Raw genomic sequence first — 27,711 nt, 5'->3', positions numbered from 1 at the left:
GAGGAGGGGGGGGCGGGGCCAGGAGAGCTCCTGGGGTTCAGCACACCATTACCCTCCCTTCCCCAACCCCAAGCACCAGCAAATCAGCCCACGGCCTTTTCTTCCACTTTATTTCATATTCCCACCACAATAATGACTCCTTTAATTTAAACTAAAAACCATAGAGGGTTCATGAAAGGGTGGCAGCAAAGGAATGAAAGTGTCAAAGACTGGGGACAGGTGGGGTGGGGAATCAGCGAATCGTCTTGACTGGACTCTTGAAGTTGCTGGCCGCTTGGAGCTGCAGCTGGTAGGCCATCGGATGGATCTTGAAACCGTAGAGCCTGGGTCAGGGCAGAGGTCAGAGAGGCAGCAGCGTGAGCCCCATCCTGGCCCTGCCTGTGGCCAGCATTCCTGCCTCCCCACCCCAGCTCCTTCATGGGCCTGCTCAGTACTGAAGGGCAGAGGTTCCCAAACTTCTTCTCTCAAGAATATTTGGAAATTTATTTTAAATATCCATTAAAACTCAAATTCTAGGACGTACACGTGTGTACACACGCACAAGCACACACGTCAGTACTTGTTTCAATATAAAGCTGAACTTTCCTTCTCTACACAAGAGTAAAAATGATACTCCAGGAAGATAAACCACACTTGAACCGTGGCTCTGAGGATTTCCTGGCAGAAGGTTGAACACCCAAGAAGACAACAAGGTTAGCTACTGTTTAAATGTTGCTTCAAGTGACAAACATTACTTTAAGCGATTCATACATTTAAAAACACACTGTCAGGCATGTCACCATCCCCACTTCATGGATAACGGAACTGAGGCATAGATGATCACACAACTTTCCCAAGGTCACTCAGCAGGGAAAAGCCCTGGCTTTGGGAGAAGTAGGTGTCAAGAACAGACCATGCCCTGTCCTTGTCCTCCCTTCTTTCTGGGGGACCCCGGCCCTTTCCTTTGACCCTTGGTGACTCTGTCCCTGCTCCCCACCTGGGCACAAACTGGTTGGCGGGCCTCTTGGGCCGGTACTCGGGGTGCACCATGAAGAGCATGTGAGGGAAACCGGTGCCGAAGTAGGCGCCATCCGTGTGGTGGTGCCTCGATGACTTGGGTGTGTACACGTCCATGCACTTGGGGCAGTAGAGCTTCACCATGGCCTCACCTGGGATGTCCGAAAGGCCTGGGAGACAGCCAGACTCAGCAGGCCAGGTAACCCAAGCCTGCCCAACCTCCCTCCTGGACTCAGGCCCCAACTTGCTGAGCCCCAACTCCTTCCCAGTGGACCTGCCATTTTATGTGGCCCTTCTTTCCCTTTTCCAACACTCACCGATGGGAAGCATTGGCTGGTTCTCACAGTACACACGGGGACAGTAGCCAAAGTCTCCCTGCTGGTACTTTTCCAACTGCAGTGAATAAAATGGAAGGGGTTGCTGGATAGGTATGAAGAGAAGAGACAACCCCCTCCTCAGCCCAACCCACGTCACTCTGTCCCCAACTCCTCCTGTCTCTCGCTGTCCAGAGGCCCCTTTTCTGGCTCAGATGGGCCCTCAAGACTCCTCTGCTTCCCTTCCTCCAGTTAGGCAGGCTGCAGACCATCAGAGCCATTCGCTGCTTATTCTCTGAGGAAGAGGCGGTCTACAACTTCCTGCCCAAGGTCACATCTCCCTCCCTGAAAACACCCCCTTTATCACACCCTCAATCAGGTTTTAATCCCTAAGCCTAGGTTCTGGGGTTTATTTCCCTCTTCTAAGCTAGATTCCTTGACAAGGTTGAAACAAGTGACTTCTTGCTGCAGGAAACTGTTTCCCTTTTGCCTGCAAAGGAGCCAAGTGGGAGTAGAGAGGCCTCACCATCTGGGCGATGCCACGGTTGGTGAGGATATAGCGGGCGTGGATCAATCCATAGAGCATTTCAGCTGCCTGCTCAATCAGGTCACTCTGGTTGGGGTTGTCTTCCAGCTCCTCATCTGAAACATGGCCCAACCAAATGCAACCACTTGTCTTACAGCTATTTTGGGTGCCCTGCCCACCCCCAGGGGCTGCTGGTTACTCAGCCCAGCACCCAACTCTGAGCCTCACCACACCCATGGCCTGGGCATTTGACCCAGAAACCTGGGCCTCTGACCCTTCCACCAACCCAAGGCAGCTCTGCCTTCTTTCCATCCCTCTCAGCCTCTGCTCCCTTCTCTCCCTCGATACATAAACGCAAAGCTGTCTCCACAGAAAACGAAACTCTAGCCTGGAAGGTGCAAGGCAGGGAAAAGCAGCAGAAAATAAGACTCATGGAAAAATGGGCATTATGGAATAGCGCTAAGTTAACAGGATCAGAGTATGGGAATGAGTGGTGTTAAGTCACAAAACTAAGCAAGAGTGAGGTAGGGAATCAAAATGAAGTAGAAGACTTTGGGTTAAGGGGGTCAGAGAACCAAAAGGAAATTTAGAAATTCAAGAAGCAGATAAACAGGATTTGAAAAGGAAAAAAAGCATACACACACAAAACAACCCTGAGGGTGTCTCACCAGGCTCCAGGTCCAAGATCATGTCTAAAGCTTGTCGATAGTGAGGCACCTGCTCATTGAGTCCAGTGAGATTGAATTTGTCCTGGATATAATCTTCATCCACCTGTCGGGACATGAAGTCAAAAGGAAACCCACAACAGAATCCTCAGCTTTGACCTGGGCAAGTTGCTCCAACTGGTGCCTTATCCTCAACACAACTGCTTCTGTTCCCTTTGTTCCCCACTCCCAACTCAGCAGAAGTACTTGAGTCTCTCTCCCCAGCTCACATGTACCGCCCACCCATAGAAGCTTCGGATTTTCTTTTCCAAGGATAAACAGGTACAGCAAACCCCGTCTTAGAGAGACATTCCTTTCATGATCCTTGTTCCTATTCCTGCTTCCCATCTCAGTTTTGGCCTCTCCTTAGGGCCAGCTGGCTCTCTGAGGAAGGTGGAGGCTCAACAGCTTGGATTCTGAAGGCAGTTACAATCCCTTATGTTAACACACAGCTTTGCACGTTACAGAACGCTTTAGTAGGAACTATTTTAGTCCTAACAGCCACAAAAGATAGGTACTACCACTACCAGTATCACTGTGGTAATAAAAAAGAAAATACACAGGTTGACGTGTCCAACGTTATACTGCTGGAGAATGTCAGGGCTGACTTGGGGCCCCAGTCTTGCCCCTTCACCACAAGTTAGTGAGGGAGTTACTAAGGGGACTCTTCCTTGACGAGAAAGAGTTTTTACGTAAGCCTGTGAAAGAAGTGTGTGGAAGCTGAATATGTGGGAGAATTTTTTATTTAGCCAGATTATATGTGGAGATGGATAGGGGGTTTGAGAAGAACTCACTTCACAGAAGAATTCATTGCCACGAAGTCCACAGAACCAGGAAATCCAGGACACCTCCTCTGAGCTGCTCATCTTCACGTAAGCTAAAGAAAGAGGAGTGTAAGAGTAAGCTCTCCCTCCCTGCCTCTGATATCCTCCCTCCTTCCACACTTTGCCCTCCAACCATGGAAGAATTTGGGGCAACCCTTTCTTAAAGGATCCGAACCTGGAGCACGTCTCTCTAGCTCCTCTTATTCACATCTCGGCCCCTTTTCTCTGAGACTAGATAAATTCTTTGGGGTCCCACCACTTGTGAGAAACCGACAGGTCTTGACCCACTAGTCCTACCCACATCCCTGACGCTCCCGAAGGCCAGGCCCCTCTCTCCTCCGCGTCAACTCCGGCAGGGCCCGCGGCTCAGGCTCCCTACCCGCGCAGGTCTCCGCGTGTTCCCGGCCCCATTCCCAAGCGTTCCGAAGTTTATCCTTTCCAAGCAAGAGCCGAGCCCCTCCTTTTCTCATGGCCTGGGGGTGGCCCTCAGGTTCCTTTCATGGGAGTCCCCACATCCCGCCTCCACCCTTTTGGCCACCTCTCCCTCCCTCGGTGCCGGACCAGGTCACTTCCTTCCCCACCCCCATATCAAGGCGGGGAGACCCCATGTGCCGCGCCCAGGGACAGGGGACACGGCGCGGGGACGACCCCAGACTCACCGACTGGACGGGGACTGGGACCGGGGGACGGGGGGGGAAAGGGGAGTTTCTGCTTCCAAGGAACCGCGGGGACCGCTGCAACGTAGGGCGCGGACAAGACCGCGGTAGGCGAAGTGGGGTGGGGGGGGAGTGGAAATTGGGGAGGGTGGGGAAGAGGGCAACGCGCAAGTGCTTAGCGTTGGGAGCCGCGATGGACGCCGGGAAATGGAGTCCCCGGTAGGGAGAAACTGGCGAAACTAGGGAAAGCCGAACTACGAATCCCAGGATGACCCGCGCACGACCCTGGTGTCGCGAGGCTCCTGAGGGAGACGCTCGGGGGCGGGGCGCAGCAAGGGGCGGCTAGGCTCAACCGGAAGCGGAAAGTCAGTATCGCGTCTGGGCCAGGGAGCCTGGGGAATATAGTCGTGTGATTCCCGGAACCGTGGGGTCGAGAAGGGCGGGGAGAGGAACACGGTTGCCGGTGTCGTTTCCTGCCGCTCCCCTCGCACAGCGAGCCTCAGGCCCCGGCGCGGCTACGCTTCCCAGGGCATTGACCTCATCCGTTCCAGCCAGTCTGGTCCTTATCGCCTGTCGGGCTCCTTGCCCGAGTCAGCCCGCCAAGGAGACCCCCGAAGGGGCCCATACTTCACCCCGGGGTTTGGGCTCCGGAGGCGGGAGGTGAGGCCGGGCTCCGGAGGCGGGAGGTGAGGCCGGGTTCCGTGCTGACGGACCTGGGTAGGGTGTACTGGGCTGAACTGAACGGCGACAGAACCAGGACTGCCCCGTGCGCTAACCTGAGGTGGCGACAGCCATTCTGCTGCTTGTTCCCTTGTACTTCTGCATTTCCTCTTAGGGCTTGAACGGCGCTGCTGCAGGCGCTAAGTGTGACCTTCGAACCCAGGTCAGAGTAATGGTGAGGGGCTGTGAGACGTTATTTCTTTTCACGGTTTCTGGGCATTCTCCACCTCAGGGCCTTTCTTAAGCCCGAGAATGGTTTCCCAGGGACAGAAAATGAGCTCGGAGCGGGGGCCACCTTGAGGGAGGCGAAGGGTATTGTGGGGGCGTTATGTAAAAGCAGCACACCAACCGACGGATCCTTCTCGGTCCTCGCGCTACTTGGGCACGTGCTGCGTTGCGGTATGCTACTGGAACGATTCCAAGGCGGGAAACAGCCCCGGCGCTTGCGCGCGCCTGCGCCCTCGAGTAATTGTCCCCCTCAAGCCACGCATGCGTCTTTGTATCGTGTGACTCTGTCGATTCCTTTGCTTAGAGTAGTGTCATTTTGCAGTACAGAAGCTACGAAACAACACAGACTGGAACCTCTCCCTTAAATCTGCTTCCTGCTTCCGGAGAAGTGTCAAGTCTGTTTTTGTTTGAGAAGACGTTAGTTACCCGAAATAGGATCGAGGACGATTTAAAGAGCCAGGCTGATTGTTTTTCTTAACGGTATGTCTTACGCGGTGGTAAAGTAGCCTCAGAGAGGCTATTATTTATTGTTGATGAGGATGGGAGTGGGGGCGGAGCGCAGGACCTCTGGGCAGCTGTCTTATGGAGACTTCTTTGTTAACCTTTACTAAGGGGCATGGTCTGTTACTGTAGGATTTCCTGTTTTTCCACATGATCTATGGTCCTCAGGCCCTGCAGGGTCCTAGGTTGTGGGGTCACTTTTGGGTTAGGAGGGGATTTTTGACGCTAAGGATACTTTTCCTTTTCCCAGCAGGTGTCTGGAGGTGGCTCTGGTCACTGCAGGACCACCAGGGGCTTGGCTTCCTCGTCTCATCCTCCCCCTGCCTAGTCTCATTTTCCCAGATCTCCCAAAAGCCATGTCCAGGGCCACCCTCATTAACTTTACCCGAGCCACTGACCCCAGTGATCTCTGGAAAGATGGGCAATTGCAGTCACAGCCTGAAGAGCTGAAGCCCACCCTGGATGGGGCTGCAGCCCGGGCTTTCTACGAAGCCTTGACTGGGGATCAGAGCAGCACTCGTGAACCCCAGAGGGCTCAGCCTGAGTCTGCCAGTAAGAGAAAGAGGAAGAGAAGAAGAATGATGAAGGAAGCTGCAGCAGGAGTATCAGGAGGACATGGACAAAGGAGATCCCTTGGGGCAGAGGACAAGATGACCCACCGGATACTGAGGGCAGCCCAGGAGGGGGATGTGGCAAAACTAAAAAGACTGTTGGATCCCCATGAGGCAGGGGGAGCTGGGGGGAATATCAACGCTCGAGATGCTTTCTGGTGGACCCCCCTGATGTGTGCGGCCCGAGCAGGCCAGGGGGCAGCTGTGCGCTATCTCCTGGGCCGTGGGGCTGCCTGGGTGGGGGTCTGCGAGCTGGGTGGCAGGGATGCTGCTCAGCTGGCGGAAGAAGCGGGCTTCCCTGAGGTGGCCCGCATGGTCAGAGAGGGCCCCAGAGAGACGAGGAGTCCAGAGAACCGGTGAGGGGAAGCCTTATCTTCTGTTGTGTTCTTTCCTTCCTAGCTACTCCACACTAGAGGCCCCAGAACAGAGCTGGAGGGTTGGTTCTCTCCCCTGTCCTCTAGTGTAGGCTAGTAAGGCAGTCTGGTTACGGACATGAGCTCCCTGGGTTTATTTTTTTGTATTTAAAAAATTTATGTATTTATTTAGTTTTTAATTTTGTATTTTATTTTTTTATTGAAGCATAGTTCATGTATAATACTATATAAATTACAGCTATACAGTATTAGTGATTCACAATTTTTAAAGGTTACAGTCCATTTAAAGTCATTATAAAATGTTTGCTATATTCCCGTGTTTACCCACTCCCTGGGTTTAAATCCTGACTACTTACTTGGGCGAGCAACCTAATGTCCATGTGCATCAGTTTCCTCATCTAAGAAATGGGGCAATAAGAGCACCTTTCTCAAAGCGTTGTTAGTAGTAAATGGGTTAATATATGTAAAGTGCTAGAACAATGCTTGTAGCATAATGAGCACTATACAAACATTAACTATAGTAATTATTATTAATCCTCCCTCACCCAAGAGCCTTGTGAGGCCTTTTAACCTTCTCTTCTCCCAGCTATTCCCCTTTGGGTCCCTCGTTGCTAAGTGGGGAGGAAGGCAATTTGTTCCTCAGCAGAAATACTGGAAGGACCCTGTCCCACCCTGCCACCCACCTCTGAGGCCTAAACCCTTGCGCTGCCCTTAACCCTTTCTTTTTTTTCTCTGCAGGTCCCGATCCCCCTCCCCCCAGTACTGTGAGGCTTGTGATGCCCACTTCCAAGACTCTAACCACCGTACCTCCACTGCTCACCTGCTGTCATTGTCCCAGGATCTCCAGCCCCGCAACCTGCGCCTTGGGGTGCCTACCTCCAGCCCAGGCTTCAGGCTGCTGCTGAGGGGGGGCTGGGAGCCTGGAATGGGGCTGGGACCCCGGGGCGAGGGCCGTGCCAGTCCCATCCCCACTGTCCTCAAGAGGGACCAGGAAGGATTAGGCTACAGATCAGCACCCCAACCCCGAGTTACACATTTCCCAGCTCGGGATACACGGGCAGTGGCTGGGAGGGAGAGAGCCCCTAGGGTGACCACACTGAACCGGAAGGAGGAGAGAAGGCAGGAGGAGAAGGACAGGGCCTGGGAGCGGGATCTGAGGACATACATGAACCTTGAGTTCTGACTTGGCAAGTTCTGACCCTGGTCTGCTGCTGAAGTCTGAACTTGGGCCCCTGACCTAGGCACTTGGGCTTCTACTTCCTGGGGCCTGCCCAGGTTCCAGACCTTCAGGTTTTGATCAGTGGACTCTGCCTGTGGGAGAAAAGAGGCTGAGAGTTGAGAAATAAATCAAGCTTTTCCCCCTCTTTGGTGTTTTATTCACTTTTCTGGAAGCTGTTGCAGGGAAGCCAAACAGGCTGGGGGCCACATGAAATTCTACCTGAGCCAGAAGAGGCAGCAGCTCTGCTAGGTGGTATGATAGGGTCACCTCCCTGCCAGTCTGGTTCGCTCCTAGTCCCAGCCGCTGCCCAGAGTGCCCCACCTATTTTTTCAATCCCTGAACCAGGAATTGCCCATCTCTATGCAAGTCTAACTTCCCTCAGAAGGCATCCCCTGCCCACTCCATCCCTTGCCCACTCAATTCAATCATTGATTTCACAAACAAAGTTCATATACTATGTGCTAAGAATAGGGAGTAAGAGACTTTCCCAGTCTTCAGGTTGCTCACAGCTGGAGGAGACAGGATGTGATCAAATACAATGCATGGTGGTAGAGGAGGTCAGGGAAGGCTCAGAGGTGATGAGAGTGGGTAGGGTCTTGCAGGAAGAGGCCAGTGTGATAGGAAGGCCTAAGATTATGCAGCCTGTAGGCTATTAGCTGAAACTGGGAACAGAACTCTGGCCTCCCAAATATACACTTTAAGCCAAGGTTGTTCATTTCGATACCTGAAAACTCCTGAGGGCAGGAAGCACATCCTATTTGTCTACACTTACCCTTCCCACACTTCGTCTCCCGCGCCTCCCTTGTGCTGCTCATACTAGGTGCCAGGCACATGAAGCGCTCACTGTCGTCAAATCCAAGAGGTAAAATACGTGCATGGAGGAGCAAGGAAGGGCTACTCAAGTCCCAAGCCTCCTCTCAGCTTTCTTTTCCGGAAAATCCTTTCATGAAATCATAAACAAGAAAAGGGGACTAAAGGGGGCGGGCGAGTTTAAGGGAACACTGGCGTCACGGGGGCTCTAGACGACGAAAAGGGAAAGCTGGGTTTACATTCAGGCGTTGGGTCCCCGTGATGTTGACTCTGCGCCCCGCGGTACGGCCAGGTGCGCACTGATGGCGCGCACAAGCAGCGCGGGCGCGGGGCGGTGGTGGATCGGCAGGGTCCGCCCCGCGAGCTGCGGGCCCCGCCTCCGCCTGTCCCTCTAGTCCCGGTGCAGCTGCTTCCGGGCTCTGCGGCTCCGGGCGGATCCGCGAGGCCGCGGCCCGGACGCTGGGCCCGGGAGGGGCTGCAGCGCCTGGACGCCTGGCTCCCCAGGCAGGCCCGCGCTTTGCCTGGCAACCGGGATCTCCGAGGACATCTCCGGCCTGACCTCGCGGAGACCGAGTCTCAGCTGCGTGCTCAGGGGCCGGTGGGGCCACTTTATAGGGTTCATAGCCCTCTGAATCAAGGGACGAACGTTGCTGGCTGGAGTTTGCCGGATACCTCTTCCCTCACTCACCTAACAAGAGACTTCTTCCTGAGCTGCCTTAGGGCAGCAGTTCAGGACTCTCCCGCTCCGGAGCACCTAGGACCCAGGGCCACCTTCCTTCCTTCCTTCCTTCTTGGGAGAACCTCCTCCCCAGTTGCTGGGGCACCTTGGGACGTAGGCTTGGTGAGTGAAACTTGGGGTGCTGCCTGCTGGGAAAGAAACCTGGAAAACAGGGAGGACACTGTGGGGGTGACCCAGGCTTCGTCAGATCCTGAGACTTTTGGAATCTTGTGTGCTGGGTGGTGGTGGTGAATGAACTTGGATGTGCCTTCCTTTACCTCAAAACTGTAAAGGAAACAAGCCGCTTGACACACTTGAGGCTGCATGACCATCCAGGGAAGTGGGGAGCCACTTCTGAATTCAGAGTAGGACTCACCAGCAGATACCTGTTCTTCTGAGCCTGAACAGACTGTGGCTTCTGAGGAAACCCTCAGCCCCCAAACCTGAGAGTCTAAGCAGTGCCAGGAAGCAGCCCCAGAATTTGGGGGCTCATTACACACCCCAACCATGTTCCTGCGACAGCTTGGTGGCTGGCTACCTCGCCCCTGGGGCCGCTGGAAATCAACGAGGCCTGACCTGCCCGCCCCAGAACCCAGACGGATGGACAGCTCCTCTGAGAATTCTGGGAGTGACTGGGACAGTGCCCCAGAAACCATGGGAGATCTGGGGCCTCCCAAGACCAAGGACTCAGGTGCACAGAGGAGCTCTGGGGCTGCTCCAGAACCAAGCAGGGAGTCCCAAGTTGAGCAACTGGGGTGCAAAAAAATGGATTCTCTCAAGTGGGACGAGACTGTCTCTAGCACTCAAGAGTCTGGGAGATTGGAGGCTGGAGAGACCATTCTCAAACCAGGATGGGATCCTGTGGACTCAGGTGGCACCAAGAAGCCTGGTGTGTCCCCTGAAGAGGGACTGAGCCCCCCTGGGCTTGAAGCCCCAGCGGAGAAGCCTGGCCAGCGTCAGAAGCTGCTGGGCTGGCTGCGGGGGGAAACAGGTGGGGGAGCAGGGGCTCCCTACCAGTACCTGGGGGACCCAGAGGAGTGTCTGCAGATCTCCACCAACCTGACCCTGCACCTGCTGGAGCTCCTGGCCTCAGCCCTGCTAGGGCTGTGCTCAAGGCCCTTGCGGGCAGCCTTGGACGCGTTGGGCCTGCGTGGACCGCTGGGCCTCTGGCTGCATGGGCTACTGTCCTTCCTGGCTGCCCTGCATGGGCTCCATGCCGTGCTGAGCCTACTTACCGCTCACCCCCTGCACTTTGCCTGCCTCTTTGGTCTTCTACAGGCCCTGGTGCTGGCTGTCAGCCTCCGGGAGCCCAGTGGGGATGGGGAGGCCACTGACTTGGAGGGCGAGAAGTTGGGGAGGGAGGGTGAGGAGCAGAGGGGAGACCCAGGAAAGAGGCTGTGACCACGGGGTGGGGTGTGGCCCAGCGTCCCACCCTCAGTGGGTTGGGAGCAAGGGTGAAGATAGTGTGGGGGCACGATCCACATTGTAAGCACAGGGACCTCAGGGATGGGGCAGAAACCCCAGAGTACGAGGGCACAGAGGCCCCGCCCCCCTTCACACACAGGAGAGCTGTTTAGGGTGTCTGTGTGTTTATGGACAGTGGGGGCATTGGCCTTGAATTCACCAGCTGTTGTTAATTTTTGCTTTTACATTTCTCCCACTTCCAGTTTTTTTTTTTTCCCACCTCCGCTTTTTAAAAACCAAAAAAAAAAAAAAAAAAGTGTGGTGGTGGAGAATAAAGACTAAAGGGTCTTCTCTACCTTTCAAAACTCTCCAGGGGTGGAGGAGACTAGAGGCAAGACAGACAGACCTCTGGGTGGGGTGAGAGGGTGGTTCAGAGACTCAAGGGATCCTGTGGATCCTGGGATCTGTGCTATCTGGGAAAGAGTAGCACTGCTAGGTGGGTGGATTGGGGGTCTGGATGGGGTTCCCACCAGACCCCATGATGGGGAGCCTGCAGGGGGGATCTGGGTGTTCCTAGCAGCCAGAGGGAGTGGGGATGGTGCTGGCAGTGTTGGCAGGAGGGCCAGCTCAGAAGGGCTGGCAGCTCATAGGCAGTATGGGGAGCACTGGAGTTTGCAGACCCCACTGGGGGGTTGGCTTTGCTCACTCAGCAATAAATGTGTCACACCAAATCCTAAATACACCACTAAAAGTGAGAGTTACTGTCACTCAGTGTCCTTCCTGACGCCGTCCAGCTGGGGGCTTAGGTGGTAGAAGGTCCAGAGGGAGTACTGAAATGGGGGGAGTGGGACTGATGTTGGGAGACAAACCCCCAAATGAGATGAGGATTGAAAAATCATCTTTATTCTTGAAAGGAAGTTAAGAGTCTCCAGCTTCTCCCCCCACCACAATCTCAGTTCCTACTGTATCCATCTGGGGGGCACAGATGAAGCCACAGGTCAGTTACTGGACAGCTCACAGGTCTCTGGTGGGAGGAGGGAGAAAAAAAGAGGATGAAAAGGAAGGAGACCCAGGGAGAGAGGCAAGGTTGATGGTAATGGGATGAGGAAGAATGTACTCCCTCATTCCCCCATGTCAGAGACCGGGTCTCTGAGGGCTTTTTTCCCTACAGACCTCTGCCCCCTGTCTGACCCTCTGCCCCTTTTATCCACTGCAAACTCAGAAACCTCTCTTGAGTATCCCAGAGCCCATCCTGGCTCCCTGTGGTGCCATTGCAGTCTGTGACACAAATGGAAGTGTCAACACAGCCAATGTGATGATGTTGGCCTTTGGCCATGCCCTCTGGTGACATCACTTGAGTCCCTTTCATCCAGCACTCACAGAAGACTTGGTGAGTCCTAGTTGTTTTCTGTTGGACTCTACCCCCTCACCTTGATTCCTGGGAGTCAGTAAGAAGGCCTTAAAGTCGAGGCAGGAGGTCAGGGACTGGAATTCCTCCACACACTTCTCGGGAGGGTGTGGTGAGCGATCTGGAAGAGCAAGGCAAGGCCCGTGAAAGCCCGTGCTTCTCAGCACCGCCCCTGCTGAGGCCCTCACGGAAGCACGCAGCCCTTCCTGAGATGATGTCACGGAGCCCAGAGAAAGGGGCTCTCTTGCCCCCCGGCTCCCGCTTCCCCCCAGCGCTTCCTGCCTGGCACCCTCACTCACTGTAGAGGAGGAAGCGCTGGTAACCCTGGCCTGTCTCTTTCAGCATGATTCCGCCTGGGCATGCGCTGGAGAAGAGCTTGGTCTTCATGTCAGGGCGGCCTGTCAGGGTGGGTGGGGCAAGTGTGAGGACTGAGGTACAGAAGCAAGCAAGCCCAGGGGGCTTGAGGAGACTGAGGGCTGGAGAGAACCAACCTTCGGTTCTGAGATCTGTGCTCCCCTCAGACAGGTGGTAGATCCATTTCCGGGGCGCACAGAGCCCATTTTTCCTGCAGAGGTGGTGGTGACAAGGAAGAAAGACTGAGTGACACCTCAACCGCTCAGTACCAGCCTCTGTTTACTTCATCTTACTTCCTCTTGAAGCCTGGCTCCCCTTGGGTTTCAAGCTACCAAGGGATGGTTAGGTCCCTATCTCTCCGGAGGGAAACTAATAGAGCTGTTGAACTCAAGTGGACCAAGAATAATGGATATGCCAAAGAGCCCAGCTCTTTGTGGGTGGGTGCTCACACTTTAGGCAGAGACTGTACCTACTGCTGCCTCTGCCTCCTCACCACTCACGTGCGGATGGTAGCTCGAAGCTGGAGCTGCATGGGGGCAGAGCCCACGGCCATGTTGAAGACAATGTTGTCCACAGGGTCAAAAGTCGCCAACTCCTCCTTGGTGGGAGCTGCCCCTGCGATAAAGTACCACCGGCCCAGATGGGGCTCTGGGAACTGGAGAGACAACGAGGGGAGCAGAAGAAGGTGGGTCTCACTACAGAATCCATCCAACCTCTTCATCAGTCAGAATGACAATGCTTAGGGGTGAAGGTGTTGGCTGCCTTTTTCCAACTGAGGGTTGGATCCATGACAAGGAGTCATTAAATGACTTTTCCTCTTTGCCCCTCCTCAGTAAACCCCACCTCCCAATTCTACATGTCTTCACATTGATGGCCACAGTACTAATATTTTTTTTACTTCTTGCTTTCATCATCACAACACCCACACCCTCTTCCTCGCTTCCTTTCCCAGTGTGGCTTTTTGGTCATCCTAGGCCACTTCTCAAGGGCCCCCCAACCCCCAACCCGGCAAAGCTTCCCACATTCTCAGTCCATACCTCTTTCCCATCTAGTCCTTCAGTTGTCAGCTGACTGTGCTCAGGGCACTGGTAGATGGAGTTAAGGAGAATGCCATAGAGGTAGAGTAGAGCTGCCCAAATTTGGTGGAACATCTTCAGGCAGGAGGGAGCTGGGGGTCTGCGTGGAGTGGCTGGTGCCTTAACTGCTCTCCCCCTTGCCTCGTGGACTGGCTGCTCAGTCCACTCTGCTTCCAGCCCCCTTGCCTCGACCCTTGACCCTTTCACCTGCTAATGAGTAACTTCAACCTTGTTTTCCAACCCAAGCCTGGATTACTTACAGTGTTTGGGACTTCCTCCCCATCTTCTAAATGCAACTACTCCACAATACATCCTGGCATGTCCAGGGTCTCCCAGGAATTAAGAGAGCTGAGCCCTCCAGGTAGGCCTGTGGTCTTTCAACCCATATCTGAGCTGGGATATCTGCTGTGCTGTGCAGCACTGAAGAGAAGTGGATTGATTCTTTCATTCGCTCACTTAGCAAACAGTTTTTGAGTTCCAGCTGTTGGTCAGGAACTGGCTAAGCCCTGGGAACATAACAATGAATAAGACACAGTCCCTGGCCTTGAAGAAGTCAGTCTACAGAAAACTAGCTGTATAAACAAATCATTGCAGTACAACCTGGTAAGTGCTTTAGAACAGGTATGAACCAGGTGCTGGAGCATGGTGGATGGGAGGCTTTCTCTCTGAAGTTGTTAATTGGGGAAACTATATGTACACCCCCCAGAAAAGTTTGCTGACACATGAGTTCATTCACTCAATGTTTATAAGTAAGAGACTACATAATCTAGTGGTTAAAGAGAACAGACAGTGGTGTCAGGCAGAGTGGGTCCAAACCCTTAACTCTACTTATCGATCTTGGATAACTTTATTAACCTTTATGCCTGTTTTTTCATCTGTAGAATGAGCAAATCATCCATCTCATAGGACTAAAAGAGCTAATGCACATAAAGCCCATAGCAAAGGCCTGCACAGAAGTCCAAAATAAATATTCGCTATAATTAATAGTAGTGTTTGTAAAGTACTTATTAGTCTCTGGTGGGCATTAAGTTCTCAAGTAGCAGAAGGTAGGGAAAGAATTGTCAAGAGCCAGTCATTGCGTAGTGAGTGCCAAGTGGGTGGAGCAGTTAATGTAATGGAAGGTGTGGAGCTTCTTTTATAAATTGTTTATAACCCACAGACTGCCATAAAGGTTTGTTCTGAGAGGTGAGGCTTGCTATGGGCTTGCAATTTAGTTAAAAGAATAAACTTTGGAGAGGCCGTGATAGTGAGAGGCCCGCGCACCGCGATGAAGAGTGGCCCCCGCTTGCCACAACTAGAGAAAGCCCTCGCACAGAAACGAAGACCCAACACAGCAAAAATAAATTAATTAATAAAAGAATAAACTTTGGATGATGTGTATATGAGGGTTCATTATTACTGTTTTGGGCTAATATTTGACATTTTTAATTAAAAAAAACTAAGATACAAGTTATTGTGGCAGTAAAGTAGAAGTGATTGACCCAAGGGAGTGTGGTAGGCCTGAATTTGTCAGTTCTGCCACTGACATTCGCCTAGGTGTACTCACCTGTAAAGTGGATGTAATACTTATCTCAGATGTTGAAAGCCTTTTGACAGTACGTGAAACCCTCAGCAAACTGGCTGGCACAAACTAGGGGCTCATGTACAGGTGCTTACTAGAACTCTTAATTGAAACAGTACTGGGACTTAAGTATAAACTACGAATCCCAGAAAGGGTGGGCACCACAGGCAGGCACACTGGCAGCACCGCGGGGCCCAGGCCCCTGCCCGAGGGGCTGGGCGAGAAGAGGACAGAGGGACGATAATCTCCCCGGACCTCCGGCCCGCAGAAGCTCTTAGGCGGCCCTTTCAATTCCCCAGGGTCAGAGTCTTGTGTTTCGGTCCAGTGTAACTCTATTTGCTCCCAATTCCCAAACTCGGAGTCGTCCTTTTTTAGACAAAAGTCCTGAAAGGCAGTAAATCCTTAGCTTCTCCAAAACATGGCGTGTCCCCTCGGTCGCACACCGCCGGGGAAGAACATGGCGCCACAAAACGCCCACCGGGCAAAACTGAGGTCAAACCCAACGACGCCACCGCACGCAAATCAGCTCGAGAGCCGCCTCCAACCGCCTATGGAAAGGGTGACTTCCGGAAGCGCCGAAGGAGTGGCGCAACGAGGACGACGGTAAGAGGAAGACAGTATTCTAGGTGGCCAGGACAGTGCCGCCTCAAATTCTCTGCCGGCCAAGATTTTAACATAGATTAGCGAGGCACAATCCCCAGTCTCCAAACTCCAAGATCCATATAACTGTTTAAAGCCGCTCTCGAAGCAGTCGAAGAGTGCCACCTGATAATTTTTTTTCAGGCATTTATAGGGGCCACCACAACCCCCTACTGCTTAAGCGCGCGCACGTAACAAATGGACAGCGCCGGCGGGGGTGGGGAGATGCCTAAATGTGTACGCATGCGTAGTGCGAGGTACGCAAGCGCAGTACGGTCCCCCGGGCGGCGGCGGCGGCGGCTCTTCGGGGTGCTCGGCTCCCTCCCATCTAGGCCGGCCCCGGCCCGTTTAGCCCCCAGGAACTCACTATTTGGGGCCGCGGACTTTCTCGTCGTGCCCCACAAAAGTAAAGCTTGGGGACCTGGGGGGAGCCGGAAGTACCGCCTCGCGATCCCCAAATACTGTCGGAAACGGAAGTGGCCATCGGAGGCAGGTTGGGGGGAGGCCGGAAGTGACGGTACAGTGGGGAAGTCGGGGGCGGAGCTGCGGGGTTGTGGGGTGTGTGTGTGTTTGGTGTGTGTGTGGGGGTGTGTTTGGTCTGTGTTGGTTGCGTCGCTCTGCTAGAGCACCGAGGGTAGGTGGAAGAGGGAGGCAGTCAGCTAGCAGAGCTGGCCCACCGTGAGTGTCCGTCATTTCGGGTCTGTGGCGACTTAGGCGGGTTCGATGGGCGTGGCGTGGCGTGGCGCGCGTGCGCGAAACCACTTTCTCCGCATAGTCTGGCGCGACCCTCGGTCTCTCGTTGTCCCAGGGTTTGCCTACTTCTCGGGCCCTTGTTTTATCGCGACCAGTGATGACACTGGTCTTGTGTTTCCTTCCTTCTCTGCTTCCTAGCCCGACTGGCCCTCCCTTATTGTGATTGGCATCGTGGAGGCCCTCCCACCTGCCGTCCTCCAGATCCCTGTGCCGTCGATCTCTTGGCCTTTGTGTTTCTCTCCCTGTGCCCCGGAATCTGAAGGGGAATGGGGGAGGGTGTGAGTGTGTGTGCCTGTGTGAGAGAAACTCTTTAGGTATTGGGGCGGAGTCTCGGGCCGGGGAGGCTTCCGGGTATATAAAAATCTGCTCTGGGCGACAGCGGACCTCCCTCATAACATTCTTCCTTAGAGAGCTGTCGGCCATGGAGCCCAATGATAGTACCAGTACCACTATGGAGGAACCTGACAGCCTGGAGGTGCTGGTGAAGACCCTGGACTCTCAGACCCGGACCTTTATTGTGGGGGCCCAGGTGAGACCCCAGTACTTCTGGGAGACACCCATTAACTCTTCCTCTTATGGGTTCCTTATTCTGAGAGAAGAGCCTAATTTTCTGGTTTTCACATTTTCTTTCATTGATTCCTTTGTTCATATTGTAGCCAGAACATTTTCTGATGTTTCCTCTTTGGTTTTTGTTGGGGAAGGCAGATTTTCTTTTGCCTTACTCCACCTGGATAAAACTCAGTGCAGAGAGAAAGAAGGAAGGAGGAATCTGTATTCCAACATCATAGATGAATCCCAGCCCAAAGGGAGAGACACGGCTCCTGCCTTTGGGAAAGGAAAGAGAACACACAGACCTAAAATACAAATGTGTCTTAAAAACAAAAACTGGTGACGTCTGTACTGTGTATTTAAAGGATAGAAATCAGATCCTGTAATGCTCATAATGCAGGTAGAGCTCTAATAGACAAAATTTTGAGGTGGTTAATTTATAGTTTTAAACACGGTGTTACATGTATTTAAGGAGACCATGTAGGCTTGTGTGATTAGATGTACGTAAACAGCTTGGTACTCTTTAAGAGTCAGTTGTCTAGTTAGGAAAAATGTTTTTCTGGCTTGCCCCTTTTTCTTTCTTCTTGCTTGAGTCTGCCTTCCTTAATCTGATTTTCTACTCCATCTTCTTTGTCACTGCTTTTAGCTTTGAGATTACAGTGTTGGTATCGTTCTGTGTTTGGGGAGGGGTCACCGGTATCTTTAGACACACACATTACTTTGGGAGCCAGGCAGAGAAGGAGAGAAGAGAATGTCAGTTGACTTTTCTGTTTTTCAACCCTGTAGTTTTGTCCTAGGTTTATAACCTGAAGTTCCTCATGTTTATTGTATGTATATTGACAGGTGTTGCCTTAGTTCAGGGCTTTGCACAATAATTAATCTCACAGTTAAGACAGGCAGGTAGTGATTTTATGATGGGATGGTTTTTACCCCTCACAAGTCGGTTGTCCCTCTGTTGTCCTTCCTTTTTCTTCCATTCCCAGATTCCTATTTATGTCTCGTCTTCTTTACAGATGAATGTAAAGGAGTTTAAGGAGCACATTGCTGCTTCTGTCAGCATCCCCTCTGAGAAACAGCGGCTTATCTATCAGGGGCGAGTTCTGCAGGATGATAAGAAGCTCCAGGAATACAGTAAGGGGGTGGGGGAGGCAGTTCAGAGCTGCCGCTGCTGTTCAGAGGGATGAGCTGAGGCCGTGGGTTTACCTGATCATACAATGTTTTGGTGTAAATCTTTTTTTCTGCAGATGTTGGGGGAAAGGTTATCCACCTTGTGGAACGGGCTCCTCCTCAGACTCAGCTCCCTTCTGGAGCGTCTTCTGGAACAGGGTCTGCCTCAGCCACCCATGGTGGGGGACCCCCACCTGGTACTCGGGGGCCTGGGGCCTCTGTTCATGACCGGAATGCCAACAGCTATGTCATGGTTGGAACCTTCAATCTTCCTGTAAGCTTGTGTTTCACATGGGATGGTTTTTCTGGGGGTAGTTTTGGTTGTGGTAGCAGTCAAGAGCTTATAAGACAGGCGTCTCAATCTTTAGATTGGGTTTGGAGGGCCCTGTGGTCTGATGATGGCCTCAGTCTTTGAAGAGATAGGGGGTGGGGCTCCAGAGAATCAGTTGGAAGTGCGGGGGCCTTAGTATTTGACTTCTCCCAGAACAACTTCCCTTACCCTTTCCCCAGAGTGACGGCTCTGCTGTGGATGTTCACATCAACATGGAACAGGCCCCGATTCAGGTATCACGAGGCCTGGGAGGGTCAGGGAAGGGGATCTGGGAGAAGGAGGCCATGAAGTGGGGGCGGATCTGGCTGAGGAGATGGCTGGGACCTGGTTTAATAGGTGGTGGAGCTTGTGGCTTATCTCAGACCTGTCCTGATCTTCTCTCTCCTGTTGTAGAGTGAGCCCCGAGTACGGCTGGTGATGGCTCAGCACATGATCAGGGATATACAAACCTTACTATCCCGGATGGAGGTGAGTGGGCAGGGCTGGCTAGGGTCTGTCTGTCTCACTGCATCCTCCCTACCCCTTTTCTCTCAGCCTAGGGGTGGGGGCATGACTGGCCACATCCACTGGATTCTCCCCTCCTAATCTAATCTCTTTGCAGTCTTCATTCTTTCGGGAAGAAAAAGTATCTTTGTGAGGCTGTTTCATCCCTGCCAATTCTCTAAGTCCCGGGTATCTGGGCAGTTTGTTGCAGACTTGTCAGATGATTCTCATGGCATGTTTTTTCAGTTAAATACGGATTCCATGCTTTTCTATTCCTCGCTTATCATATTTTATACTGGGATGGCCTAATTTTATTAGTTTGCTTTTGCAACCGGTGGCCTTTCCTTCTTTTCTCTTGGAGGTTAGGAAACCCCAGGCCATACTTTTTTTTTAGTAATTTGTTTGCAAGCATCATAGGTATTCATCACACACCTAACTTGCATAAGTCTTAGGGAGTTGCTAGGGAGTCAGGTGTAGATGCAGAGCCCTGCCTTCAGGGAGCCGAGTTAGCGCATTCTCCACTCAGTCTGCTTTGACCTGAGTAATTTTCTGCTGCTGTCTCATCTTGCCTTTGGTGTCCTGACTCTTCCCCACCTTCAGTGCCGAGGGGGACCCCAAGCCCAGCAGAGTCAGGCGCCCCCACAGACGCCAGCTGTGGCCTCGGAGCCAGTAGCCTTGAGCTCTCCAACATCAGAACCGGTCGAAAGTGAAGTGCCTCCTCGGGAGCCCATGGAGGCAGAAGAGGTGGAGGAGCGCGCCCCTGCCCAGAGCCCAGAGCTCTCCCCTTCCGGCCCAGCCCCAGCAGGCCCAGCACCTGCCCCAGACACAAACGCACCCAAGTGAGAGATGGAGGGAACCTTTTGGGGTAGGAGTGGGTTGGGGATTCTAAGTGAAGTATGAGGACCAGGGAAGGTCTGATGGGAGAGGAAGGATTGCTTAGGGGTTATACCTGTAGAGTTAGTGTTGAGGGGCAGGGAGGGGCTCCAGTGTAGGTAAATGGGGTTAGGCCTGGCCGCTGAGCCAGAAGCACTGGTCTCCCTGGGGCAAGGAAATCCAAGTGGTGCTTCCTGAGTCCACACAGGCCCCGTCTGTTTCTTAGGGTTAGTGTTTTGCCATTGTAGGTACAGGATTGTATGGTGGGGAGGGTGGAAGCAGTTTATTTTCCTCTTCTCATCTTCCGCTGGGTGAGGTTAAAGAACGGAAGCTCTGCTAGTTCAGGAAGGGATTGGGCCAGGGGTCTGGGAGGCCAGGAAGAGGTAGGGCAAATATGGTGAGGTTGGGAATCTGAGGGAAGCCTCACTGCCCCTTGGGGTTGCCCACAGCCATCCTTCCCCTGCGGAGTATGTCGAGGTGCTTCAGGAGCTACAGCGGCTTGAGAGCCGCCTCCAGCCTTTCCTGCAGCGCTACTATGAGGTTCTGGGCGCCGCCGCCACTACAGACTACAATAACAATGTGAGCCCGCCCACCCCCTTGCCCAGTACTCCCCAGTGGGGCAGGGAGAAATGCAGATCACCCCTTCCCCCCGCAGAAGGCACTGCCTTCGACAGAATAGCTGCCCTTTAGATTTGGAAGGAAGTGATCTTTTCCTCCGTGACAGAGAAGGAGGATCTTTTTCTCCCTGACATCTTTATCATGGCCACTGTCACTGTCCTCGCACCCTCTTGATCCCCTCAGTGAGTTATTTAGGAAGTTTATAAAGTAAGGGAGATTAGCAGGTGGTAACTGATTCATTGTAGGGCTTATTTTATCAGGAAGCTGTTAACGTGTATAAAACAGAATTTACTTGCAAAGATGTGGTCTACACAGAAGCTTCTAAGCACGTACTTGAAGACGTAGAGGACGTGAGAACGTGATAATTTCAAGAAGGTGCTGTTTTTGTTAGCAAGGTGGATTCTAGCCTAATGTTTTCCACCTTTCTGTGTTTGGCCCCGGGGAGTACAGCAAGAGGGCCGTGAAGAGGACCAGCGCTTGATCAACTTGGTGGGGGAGAGCCTGCGGCTGCTGGGCAACACCTTTGTGGCGTTGTCTGACCTGCGTTGCAATCTGGCGTGTGCGCCGCCGCGTCACCTGCATGTGGTCCGGCCCATGTCTCACTACACCACCCCCATGGTGCTCCAGCAGGCGGCCATCCCCATCCAGGTGGGTCAGGGGAGTCTGGCCTGAGGGAGAATGGAGGGCTGTCAGTGGAACGATCCAGCATAGCTATTGGGCTCAAAAGAGGTTAGAAGGGGAGCAGACTTTGAAAACGTGGTGACGCACGATGAAGGAGCCTTTAGAAGTACAGTGTGTCGTGGGGTGCTCTGGGTTAGGCTCTGGTGTTTTTCTCACTTCTGCCCCATCCATCTCTATCGTCCAGATCAACGTGGGGACCACTGTGACCATGACGGGGAATGGGACCCGGCCCCCCCCGACTCCCAATGCAGAGGCACCTCCCCCTGGTCCTGGGCAGGCCTCGTCCTTGGCCCCCTCTTCTACCACCGTCGAGTCTTTGGCTGAGGGGGCTCCCCCGCTAGGACCGGCTCCCCCACCGACCGCCAGCCACCCAAGGGTCATCCGGATTTCCCACCAGAGTGTGGAACCCGTGGTTATGATGCACATGAACATTCAAGGTGAGTTAGGAACAGTCGCTGGCAGAGAAGAGCAGCGCGATGTGGGAGGTGGGGTTGGCGCTGAGGTGTGAGGGCGCCAGGGTGGGGAAGGGGAGGCCAGGGCTGATGGCGGTGGCAGGGGGATCGAGCAGAAGCTCTTCTGGTTGGTGTGGGGGGGGAGGGACAGGAAGAACTACTTGTCCTCAGAGAGCTGTTTGCATGGTAAAGGGAGTGTCTTCTCCTTGGCTAGATGGAGTGAAAGGCAGGCTTTGTGGTCGGGGGAGTGGAAGCCTGAAGCGCGCCGATCTCAGGAGGATACAGTCAGGCCTTGGCCCCGCCTGTCTCAGGGCCACTCTCTCTGTCTCCTTGCCCAGATTCTGGCACACAGCCCGGTGGAGTTCCGAGTGCTCCCACTGGCCCCCTAGGACCCCCTGGTCATGGCCAGACCCTGGGTAAGAGTGAGGGCATCAGAGCAGGCTGAGCTCTGGGTAGAGAAGGGGTAGGGCCAAGTGGGTGGGTTGAAGGGGGTCCAGGTTCAAGGTTACATCAGACCCACCCCCCAGGCTCCACCCACATCCAGCTGCCCTCCCTGCCCCCTGAGTTCATGCACGCCGTCGCCCACCAGATCACACATCAGGCCATGGTGGCAGCTGTTGCCTCCGCGGCCGCAGGTAATGACCTGAAAGGGGAAGCCTGGGAGGTGGGGCCTGGACCACGGTGGTGGGCATCATCCACTGGCAGGCCGGGGCCCGGCCCTCAGCCCTCTTCGGTCTCTCCCCTCTGCCACCCACAGGACAGCAGGTGCCAGGCTTCCCGACAGCTCCCACCCGGGTGGTGATTGCCCGGCCCACCCCTCCACAGGCTCGGCCTTCCCATCCTGGGGGGCCCCCAGTCTCGGGGGCTCTGGTGAGTAGGGGTGGGGGAGTTCCACTGGGGATGAGTGTGGGGAGAAAATTCTATGGTGGGGCATGGAGAGGCCAAGACTGAAAGCCTGCCTTTCTCCTCTCCCCTCAGCCGGGCGCTGGTCTGGGTACCAACGCCTCTTTAGCCCAGATGGTGAGTGGCCTCGTGGGGCAGCTTCTTATGCAGCCTGTTCTTGTGGGTGAGTACTTGTTCTTCCCCACTTCAAACTGAAGAGGTTTCCCTGGCTCTGAAGGCTGATGCTCCCTTCCCGGTCTCCTCACTGGCACTTCCCAGTTCTCTCCATATTCCTTTGTTCTTGCTTTCCTACTGGGAAGACCAGAGTGGAGATGCTGTGGGGTCTTGATTTTCTTGAGATTTCAACTTTCCTCTTTTGGCTCCTATAGCTCAGGGGACCCCAGGAATGGCTCCACCTCCAGCCCCTGCCACTGCGTCAGCCAGTGCCGGCACCACCAACACAGCTACCACAGCTGGCCCTGCCCCCGGGGGGCCTGCCCAGCCTCCACCTCCTCAACCCTCCGCCTCTGATCTTCAGTTCTCTCAGCTCCTGGGGAACCTGCTGGGGCCTGCAGGGCCAGGGGCTGGAGGGCCTGGCATGGCTTCCCCCACCATTACTGTGGCGATGCCTGGTGTCCCTGCCTTTCTCCAGGGCATGACTGACTTCTTGCAGGTGAGTGGCTGGCTTGCTCCTCACTTCACCCTTCCTATTCCTGGGCCCAGCCAGGCACTGGAGTCTTGTTGCCATTATATTGCCACTTGGAAGGAAACTTGGGAATTTATTGATTCTGAACCCTCCATTTTGGAGATGAGGAAAACAGGGCTTGGAGAGAGAAGCATAGTAATTTGGGTCACTGCCTTCTGACCTAACCTCATCAGAGGGAGAGAGGCAGCTGCTCAACCTGACTCGACTCTGGAGAAGCTACAGTGTGTATTCTGCTTTAAGGTGCAAAGACTGGAATAGAGCTCCACGTCTTCCAGACCCCTGTTGATTTGTGCCTTCCTGATGCCCTTTTATGCCCTTGTCCCCATTCTCACTTTGTCTTCTGTTCTTCCTTCCTTCTCTGTGGGGCAGGCGACACAAACAGCTGCTCCGCCACCTCCGCCACCTCCGCCCCCACCCCCACCTCCGGCCCCAGAACAGCAGACGGCGCCTCCACCAGGGTCCCCCTCTGGTGGCGCAGGGAGTCCTGGAGGCCTGGGTCCTGAGAGCCTGCCGCTCGAGTTTTTCACCTCGGTGGTGCAGGGTGTGCTGAGTTCCCTGCTGGGCTCCCTGGGGGCTCGGGCTGGCAGCAGTGAAAGTATCGCTGCTTTCATACAACGCCTCAGTGGATCCAGCAACATCTTTGAGCCTGGGGCTGATGGGGCTCTCGGTGAGCAAATGGGGGTGCCTTGGCCTTCTCTAGGGAGGGGCAACCAGGGGACGGTAGATGGCCTTTGTTAGGGGTATTGTCACGGTGGAGTGAGGCTGATGGGCTGGTGGGCAGGCCAGGTGGTAAAGGCCACTGCTTCCTTCTGCCTCTGTCCCTAGGATTTTTTGGGGCACTGCTCTCTCTTCTGTGCCAGAACTTCTCCATGGTGGATGTGGTGATGCTTCTCCACGGGCATTTCCAGCCACTGCAGCGGCTCCAGCCCCAGCTGCGATCTTTCTTCCACCAGCACTATCTGGGTGGCCAGGAACCCACACCTGGTAACATCCGGGTAAATGAAGACCTTGGGCCCAGAACTCTTCTCACCTTCAGTTCCTTATTCCTAACTTTGTTCGTTGCCTAAAGCTGTGTCTGCCCCAGCTCAAGCCCTGGGCTTGGTTGGGGAGGAGGGGGAAGTGTCTTGAGGGGTGTGGGACTTGGTTCTAAACTTGTGCTGTTCTCTTCCCCCCACACCGCCCTCCAGACGGCAACCCACACATTGATCACGGGGCTAGAAGAATACGTGCGGGAGAGTTTTGTGAGTAACCCTTCCCCATCCCCTCCTCTCCTGGCTCTGGTCAGGATAGCCCACGGCTCCCAGTCTCTCAGGGCTTCTGATTTGGGGGTCTTGTGTGTGTTTTGTCTCTCAGTCTTTGGTGCAAGTTCAGCCAGGTGTGGACATCATCCGGACAAACCTGGAATTTCTCCAAGAGCAGTTTAATAGCATTGCTGCTCACGTGATGCACTGCACAGGTCAGGGGCTCGCTGGGCCCAGGTAAATGGGGCGTGTTGGATGTGCAGGGCTGCTGGGTGCCAGCATTCCGTCCTTATTTCTCACCCACAGACAGTGGATTTGGGGCCCGTTTGCTAGAGCTGTGTAACCAGGGCCTGTTTGAATGCCTGGCCCTGAACCTGCACTGCTTGGGGGGGCAGCAGATGGAGCTTGCTGCTGTCATCAATGGCCGAATTGTAAGCATCACCCAGCCCCAGATTCCCAGCCTTTTGTTTCCTCAGGTTTCTGTTTTCTTTGGTATCCTGCAGTTTTCTTTTCTTTTTTCTTTTTCTCAAAACTGCCATCCTTTACTGTTTGGTACCTTTCGAAAGCTGTTTGAGGGTTTTGTGTTCCAAGTCTGCTTTCTGCCCCCCAGCGTCGCATGTCTCGTGGAGTGAATCCGTCCTTGGTGAGCTGGCTCACCACTATGATGGGACTGAGGCTTCAGGTGGTGCTGGAGCACATGCCTGTAGGCCCTGATGCCATTCTCAGATATGTTCGCAGGGTTGGTGATCCCCCTCAGGTAAGGGACCTGATGGGCTATGGGGTCAGGGGACTCGAAGGAACTGCAGAGATCTGAGAGGGCCTTTTGTGGTGGTCTCCTTCTCTGTCCTTTTGCACAGACGCTTCCTGAGGAGCCAATGGAAATTCAGGGATCAGAGAGAACTCCCCCTGAGCCTCAGGTACCAGGGAGAGGTCGAGGAGCCAGATAATGTGGAGTGGAGGGCTGGGGCCGGAAGGGCTGGAGGCTGAGAATTCTGAAGCCTGGGTCTTCCCACTGTCTGACTGCCAGCGGGAGAATGCTTCTCCAGCCCCTGGGACAACAGCAGAAGAGGCCATGTCCCGAGGTCCGCCTCCTGCTCCTGAGGGAGGCTCCCGAGATGAGCAGGATGGAGCTTCAGCCGAGACAGAACCTTGGGCAGCTGCAGTCCCCCCAGTGAGTGTCAGGAGGTGGTCCAGTGGGCTAAGTAAGGCAGCTGAAAGTTGTGGGAATGACTATTTTTTTATCTTTTCCTCCCCAGGAATGGGTTCCTATTATCCAGCAGGACATTCACAGCCAGCGGAAGGTGAAACCGCAGCCCCCACTGAGCGATGCCTACCTCAGTGGTATGCCTGCCAAGAGACGTAAGGTTGGTTTGCCTCTTCCCTGAGGATCGCTCTTTATCCGAATTCCCCTGTTGTGCTTAGAGTCAAACTAATTAGAGCTGGAAAGAATTCTTCCTAGTTTAGTCCCCTGATTTAATTGATGAGGAAAACTTTCTGGCTCAGACTTGCTCACGGTTGTTGCCCCACACTTTTATATTAGTCTGTTTGTCAGCAGTCCTTGTCATCCCTCAGCTGCCCAATCCCCATGTGACCAGGGCCCATCGTCGTTAAGGTGGGCTTCCTCTTGTGGACTAGCTAGCTGTGAATACTGGGTGGCTTGACCCGTCCTGCCCCTCTTGTTTTGAAGACCAAGTCCAGCACATTCAATGGTGTTTTTGGCCAGAGCCAAACACAATTAGGAAGGCATTTCTGCTGTCAAAATGACACATGGACTGTTTCCCTTCTCTCCGCTAGCATGGAGACTCAGTGGTTGACTCATGGAAAGGGTGAGCTGGGTGGTGACATTGGATCTGATGTTGATCCTCTTTTCCCTTTCAACCCCATCCCCCAGACGATGCAGGGTGAGGGCCCCCAGCTGCTTCTCTCAGAGGCCGTGAGCCGGGCAGCTAAGGCAGCCGGAGCTCGGCCCCTGACAAGCCCTGAGAGCCTGAGCCGGGACCTGGAGGCACCAGAGGTTCAGGAGAGCTACAGGCAGCAGGTGCCCCCACCTTGAAGCAGCATAGGGATGGTCTAGTGGGAGGGATTGGGCTAGGGTCCCTTTTCCCTGGATCCCTTCAGAGATGAACTGGTCAGTCTGGGGCTACTACTTGGTTTTAAAATGTTTTCCCCTAGGGGCATCTGGGAAGGCTCAGTGATGCCATATTGGGCTACTGAACAGTACATGGCTGGTGGGGAAATGTTAGCTCCTGAGGGATGACTTGTGTGTGCTTGCTGGGATCCTAGGGGCTGGGCCAGTACCACTCCAACCTGCTTTGCTCTCTCTCTCTAGCTCCGGGCTGATATACAAAAGCGACTGCAGGAAGACCCTAACTACAGCCCCCAGCGCTTCCCTAATGCCCACAGGGCTTTTGCTGAGGATCCCTAGCTCTTTGCTCCATGGCCCTCCATCATCAGGGGACCATTTCTCCCCTCTTCCTTCACAGTATTTAAGAAATAAAGTCAGATTTTCCTGGCTCTTTCTTTTGGTCTCTAAATTGTCTTCGTTAAGTAGTCTAAGCCCCTTAATCTTCTATGAAGTTGGTTTTATAAATTAATTCCCAGGAACCCACCTATACTAGACAGCTTTTAACGTTTCACCACGAGCAGATGTGCAGTATGATGTTTTACTGTTCGTGCAGCACAAGTGTACAAGCCTGCTTGTTTTGAGGTCAGCCATTTTCAAGGAAAACTGTAAATGAGATGAAAGAAACCTACATGGTTTAAAGAAACCTATATCCTAGTACATGCTAGGATAGGGCTCTCAAACCATTTAATTGCCAAGCAGCTGCAGACCTGTAGTCTTGACTAGCATGCAGTGGTACCAGCGTAACTCAACCAAGTTTGACTATGGTAGAACTGTTCTACCCAGTTCAAGGAGCCCAACCAAGTTCAAGCTCTGTGCTTGAACACATGTGACAGCTATAAAGGCACTTCCTTTCTTTGTAGACACGACCAAAGGGACATGTGGCTGCAAATTCTCTGCTGTCCCTTCCCCTTTTTAGCTAGTTTGTGCTGGGCAAATAGAACGTGGCAGAAACCTAAGGCCAGGTTGTAAGCTTTGCAGCTTCTGCCCAGACCTCTTGGAACACTGACTCAGGGAGGGACATTAAAAGGCCTTATGACTCAGGATATCTTGCCAGAGAAGCCATGCAGAGACAGTGGTTGACAACCCAATGGAGTTCTGCCTTCCAGATGTCCCACCATGGCCCCAGACATGTGAGCAAAAGCCCTATAGGGCCAAGGAGCTCTCAGGTGCTGACTGACTGGTTACCAACCAACCTCACTCACTGGCA

At 53.7% G+C, this 27,711-nt stretch overlaps 5 protein-coding genes across 40 annotated transcripts; 3 read left to right on the top strand and 2 right to left on the bottom strand.

Moving 5' to 3' along the window:
• Positions 1 to 93: 93 nt before the first annotated feature.
• On the bottom strand, positions 94 to 4,178 carry CSNK2B (casein kinase 2 beta). 4 transcript variants are annotated; one of them, XM_067752538.1, is made up of 7 exons: positions 4,024 to 4,178; positions 3,335 to 3,417; positions 2,505 to 2,607; positions 1,837 to 1,952; positions 1,314 to 1,389; positions 977 to 1,166; positions 94 to 323 (listed from the first exon to the last, which is right to left on the bottom strand). In XM_067752538.1, the coding sequence occupies exons 2-7, from the start codon at positions 3,404 to 3,406 to the stop codon at positions 233 to 235; spliced, it is 648 nt and encodes a 215-aa protein (XP_067608639.1). In that variant the 5' UTR covers positions 3,407 to 3,417; positions 4,024 to 4,178; the 3' UTR covers positions 94 to 232. The 4 variants fall into 4 exon arrangements, with proteins under 4 accessions (XP_067608639.1, XP_067608636.1, XP_067608640.1 ...); XM_067752535.1 differs by lacking the exon at positions 4,024 to 4,178 and adding an exon at positions 3,744 to 3,927; XM_067752539.1 differs by lacking the exon at positions 4,024 to 4,178 and adding an exon at positions 3,662 to 3,803.
• A 193-nt stretch (positions 4,179 to 4,371) lies between these two features.
• Positions 4,372 to 7,818, top strand: GPANK1 (G-patch domain and ankyrin repeats 1). Of its 13 annotated transcripts, none has more exons than XM_067752520.1 (5): positions 4,373 to 4,680; positions 4,856 to 4,903; positions 5,296 to 5,448; positions 5,723 to 6,436; positions 7,193 to 7,818. In XM_067752520.1, exons 4-5 carry the CDS (start codon positions 5,826 to 5,828, stop codon positions 7,635 to 7,637), a joined length of 1,056 nt encoding a protein of 351 aa, XP_067608621.1. In that variant the 5' UTR covers positions 4,373 to 4,680; positions 4,856 to 4,903; positions 5,296 to 5,448; positions 5,723 to 5,825; the 3' UTR covers positions 7,638 to 7,818. The 13 variants fall into 13 exon arrangements, with proteins under 13 accessions (XP_067608613.1, XP_067608621.1, XP_067608624.1 ...); XM_067752523.1 differs by having other exon boundaries at positions 5,291 to 5,448; XM_067752522.1 differs by having other exon boundaries at positions 4,856 to 4,915; positions 5,291 to 5,448.
• Positions 7,819 to 8,856: 1,038 nt separating this feature from the next.
• On the top strand, positions 8,857 to 11,362 carry C10H6orf47 (chromosome 10 C6orf47 homolog). Its single transcript, XM_067752524.1, has one exon. The coding sequence runs from the start codon at positions 9,709 to 9,711 to the stop codon at positions 10,600 to 10,602; it is 894 nt and encodes a 297-aa protein (XP_067608625.1). The 5' UTR covers positions 8,857 to 9,708; the 3' UTR covers positions 10,603 to 11,362.
• Positions 11,363 to 11,486: 124 nt separating this feature from the next.
• APOM (apolipoprotein M) lies at positions 11,487 to 13,813 on the bottom strand. The gene is made up of 6 exons (XM_067752531.1): positions 13,405 to 13,813; positions 12,868 to 13,022; positions 12,505 to 12,578; positions 12,313 to 12,411; positions 12,036 to 12,134; positions 11,487 to 11,629 (listed from the first exon to the last, which is right to left on the bottom strand). Exons 1-6 carry the CDS (start codon positions 13,516 to 13,518, stop codon positions 11,604 to 11,606), a joined length of 567 nt encoding a protein of 188 aa, XP_067608632.1. The 5' UTR covers positions 13,519 to 13,813; the 3' UTR covers positions 11,487 to 11,603.
• Positions 13,814 to 15,895: 2,082 nt separating this feature from the next.
• BAG6 (BAG cochaperone 6) lies at positions 15,896 to 26,899 on the top strand. Of its 21 annotated transcripts, none has more exons than XM_067752497.1 (26): positions 15,896 to 16,132; positions 16,805 to 16,925; positions 17,959 to 18,076; positions 18,190 to 18,386; positions 18,623 to 18,676; positions 18,837 to 18,911; positions 19,527 to 19,765; positions 20,249 to 20,378; positions 20,868 to 21,065; positions 21,283 to 21,535; positions 21,862 to 21,966; positions 22,078 to 22,185; positions 22,308 to 22,420; positions 22,529 to 22,616; positions 22,822 to 23,105; positions 23,508 to 23,805; positions 23,964 to 24,133; positions 24,326 to 24,379; positions 24,492 to 24,594; positions 24,686 to 24,810; positions 24,990 to 25,136; positions 25,237 to 25,296; positions 25,407 to 25,550; positions 25,636 to 25,743; positions 26,271 to 26,417; positions 26,709 to 26,899. In XM_067752497.1, exons 2-26 carry the CDS (start codon positions 16,818 to 16,820, stop codon positions 26,802 to 26,804), a joined length of 3,522 nt encoding a protein of 1,173 aa, XP_067608598.1. In that variant the 5' UTR covers positions 15,896 to 16,132; positions 16,805 to 16,817; the 3' UTR covers positions 26,805 to 26,899. The 21 variants fall into 21 exon arrangements, with proteins under 21 accessions (XP_067608598.1, XP_067608599.1, XP_067608595.1 ...); XM_067752498.1 differs by having other exon boundaries at positions 15,896 to 16,136; XM_067752494.1 differs by having other exon boundaries at positions 15,896 to 16,160.
• Positions 26,900 to 27,711: the final 812 nt, after the last annotated feature.

The sequence above is a fragment of the Pseudorca crassidens genome, chromosome 10 (genome assembly GCF_039906515.1).
Source record: "Pseudorca crassidens isolate mPseCra1 chromosome 10, mPseCra1.hap1, whole genome shotgun sequence".
NCBI lineage: Eukaryota > Metazoa > Chordata > Mammalia > Artiodactyla > Delphinidae > Pseudorca > Pseudorca crassidens.
Note: the sequence above shows the minus strand (reverse complement) of the source record. Positions and strands in the feature narration are given on the sequence as shown.

Excerpts from the sequence above, each read along its gene's own strand:
- CSNK2B (XM_067752535.1), bottom strand. The coding sequence starts at position 3,834 with ATGAGAAAAGGAGGGGCTCGGCTCTTGCTTGGAAAGGATAAACTTCGG. Across the intron at positions 2,608-3,334 it reads GCAATGAATTCTTCTGTGAA|GTGGATGAAGATTATATCCA; the intron begins GTGAGTTCTTCT and ends ATGTCCCGACAG. Across the intron at positions 1,953-2,504 it reads GATCTTGGACCTGGAGCCTG|ATGAGGAGCTGGAAGACAAC; the intron begins GTGAGACACCCT and ends GCCATGTTTCAG.
- GPANK1 (XM_067752512.1), top strand. The coding sequence starts at position 5,826 with ATGTCCAGGGCCACCCTCATTAACTTTACCCGAGCCACTGACCCCAGT. Across the intron at positions 6,437-7,192 it reads ACGAGGAGTCCAGAGAACCG|GTCCCGATCCCCCTCCCCCC; the intron begins GTGAGGGGAAGC and ends TTTTCTCTGCAG.
- C10H6orf47 (XM_067752524.1), top strand. The coding sequence starts at position 9,709 with ATGTTCCTGCGACAGCTTGGTGGCTGGCTACCTCGCCCCTGGGGCCGC.
- APOM (XM_067752531.1), bottom strand. The coding sequence starts at position 13,518 with ATGTTCCACCAAATTTGGGCAGCTCTACTCTACCTCTATGGCATTCTC. Across the intron at positions 12,135-12,312 it reads CCAGCGCTTCCTCCTCTACA|ATCGCTCACCACACCCTCCC; the intron begins GTGAGTGAGGGT and ends TTGCTCTTCCAG. Across the intron at positions 11,630-12,035 it reads ACTGACTCCCAGGAATCAAG|AGACCTGTGAGCTGTCCAGT; the intron begins GTGAGGGGGTAG and ends TCCTCCCACCAG.
- BAG6 (XM_067752497.1), top strand. The coding sequence starts at position 16,818 with ATGGAGCCCAATGATAGTACCAGTACCACTATGGAGGAACCTGACAGC. Across the intron at positions 22,186-22,307 it reads TGTTGCCTCCGCGGCCGCAG|GACAGCAGGTGCCAGGCTTC; the intron begins GTAATGACCTGA and ends TGCCACCCACAG. Across the intron at positions 24,134-24,325 it reads CCACACCTGGTAACATCCGG|ACGGCAACCCACACATTGAT; the intron begins GTAAATGAAGAC and ends ACCGCCCTCCAG.